Source organism: Kryptolebias marmoratus, linkage group LG14 (genome assembly GCF_001649575.2).
Source record: "Kryptolebias marmoratus isolate JLee-2015 linkage group LG14, ASM164957v2, whole genome shotgun sequence".
Lineage (NCBI taxonomy): Eukaryota > Metazoa > Chordata > Actinopteri > Cyprinodontiformes > Rivulidae > Kryptolebias > Kryptolebias marmoratus.
Window position 1 is genome coordinate 25846255 of NC_051443.1, and position 1808 is coordinate 25848062.

At 48.4% G+C, this 1808-nt stretch overlaps 1 protein-coding gene across 1 annotated transcript in view; it reads left to right on the forward strand.

Moving 5' to 3' along the window:
- zmp:0000001301 (rab9 effector protein with kelch motifs) overlaps positions 1-1808 on the forward strand; it is a 12190-nt gene that overhangs the window by 8081 nt on the left and 2301 nt on the right. Inside the window, exons 10-15 of the mRNA XM_037979552.1 lie at positions 190-275; positions 349-436; positions 986-1034; positions 1155-1245; positions 1318-1418; positions 1516-1600. Coding sequence (XP_037835480.1) covers positions 190-275; positions 349-436; positions 986-1034; positions 1155-1245; positions 1318-1418; positions 1516-1600 — 500 coding nt within the window. The remainder of the gene's footprint in view (positions 1-189; positions 276-348; positions 437-985; positions 1035-1154; positions 1246-1317; positions 1419-1515; positions 1601-1808) is intronic.

Here is a 1808-nt window from a genome sequence, read left to right on the forward strand (position 1 = left end):
GGATGGATGATGGATGGATGGATGGATGGTTGGATGGATGGATGATGGATGGATGGATGGATGGATGATGGATGATGGATGGATGGATGATGGATGATGGATGTTGGATGATGGATGGATGGATGATGGATGATGGATGTTGGATGATGGATGGATGACGGATTTATTGAGTTTATTCTGTCTCTCCAGCAAAGAGGAAGTGGAAGGTTCCTCTGTATGTTGGGATTCCTCCGGCTCGCCGCCATGGCCACGCCTCCTTCATCCTGCACAGCCACGTCAGCAGAGCCGTCCATGTCTCACATTTGTTCTCCTGACTGTTGTGTAACGATGGAACTGTGTTTGTTGCAGCTGTTTGTGTTCGGAGGGAAGAATGAAGAGCAGGACCTCAACGACCTGAAGGTGATGAAACTCATTAACCCGTCTGAGAGGCAACCAGGTGCGTTCAGGTCGTTTACCAACCCAACGAGCAACAGGCGGGGTCAAGAGTCGAACTGTAAACCTCCTTATTTAATATTTCCAGACTTTTAGTTTGAAAGGCTTAATGTTGAACATTACTTTCTGTGAACCTCTGGTGCCTGACCGGATCGTAAAGCAGCCTCATCGGGTTCTACTGCAGCATTATGGGATCTTATCGGATCCTTAACGCAGGGGTCTCCAGTCCTGGTCCTCAGGGCCTCCATCCTGCAGGTTTTACTTATTTCTCTGCTCCAACACACCTGATCTGAATCAATGGGTGATTAACAGGCTTCTGCAGAACATGAAGAGGTGATTTAACCTCTGAATCAGGTATGTTGGAGCAGAGAATCAGGTAAAACATGGAGGATGGAGACCCTGAGGACCAGGATTGGACACCCCCTGCCTTCACGGATGGTGTGGCAGCATTATGGGATCACAGGACAGTCCTACAGGATTGTACTGGATCGTACCACAGTGTCTGACTGGATTTACCAAACTTCTCTGTGACTGATGGTTTGATTGTTCCCAGTGATGAAGGAGATTCTGTCAGAGTTCGGTCTGCAGGGCGTCAGCCACAGGTCAGCTGTTTCTCTGTTTCACATTCTGCAGTTTCAGCCCCCCCTCCCCCCCTCCGTCACGCTCTGATTCAGTCTCAGTTTTAAAACCTCTGGTTTCTCTCTGGTTCTAACCGTCAGCAGCTTCTCTCCCACCAAAGTCCCCAACGTCCGTTATGAGCTAAGCGAGTCGCCCGCCTGCAGCCAGCCCCGGGCGGCGGCGGCTGACCTTCAGGTGGAGCAGGTTCTGGTTTCTGCAGAAGGTTCAGCTTTGAACGCGCCCGCAGATAACCTTCTCCCGCTGCAGGTGTCCGCCCACAGAGACTTCAGCGCAGTTCGAGAGCAGGCCATGATGAAGATCCAGGCGGCCTTCGGCCTGCTGGACCAGGAGTTTCAGAAGCTGGATCGGTACGTGTGCACGTGTGCACATGTGCACGTGTGCACGTGTCTTTGGTTTTCTGCAGCTTCCTGTGGAGATCTTAAGGCTGATCCGTTTGGTTTTCAGGGAGAAGATGGAGCTTTCTAAATCTGCTGCGGCTCTGCAAAGAGACAAAGAAGCTCATGAAGCTCACAGACGACAGCAGCAACAGGTTTAATCCCAACGCACCGTGTCAGGATTTACTAATCTAATCTGATCTAATTTAATGTAATCTGATCTAATCTAATCTAATCTAATCTAATCTAATCTAATCTAATGTAATCTGATCTAATCTAATCTAATCTAATCTAATCTAATCTAATCTAGTCTAATCTAATCTAATCTAATCTAATCTAGTCTAATCTGATCTAATCTAATCT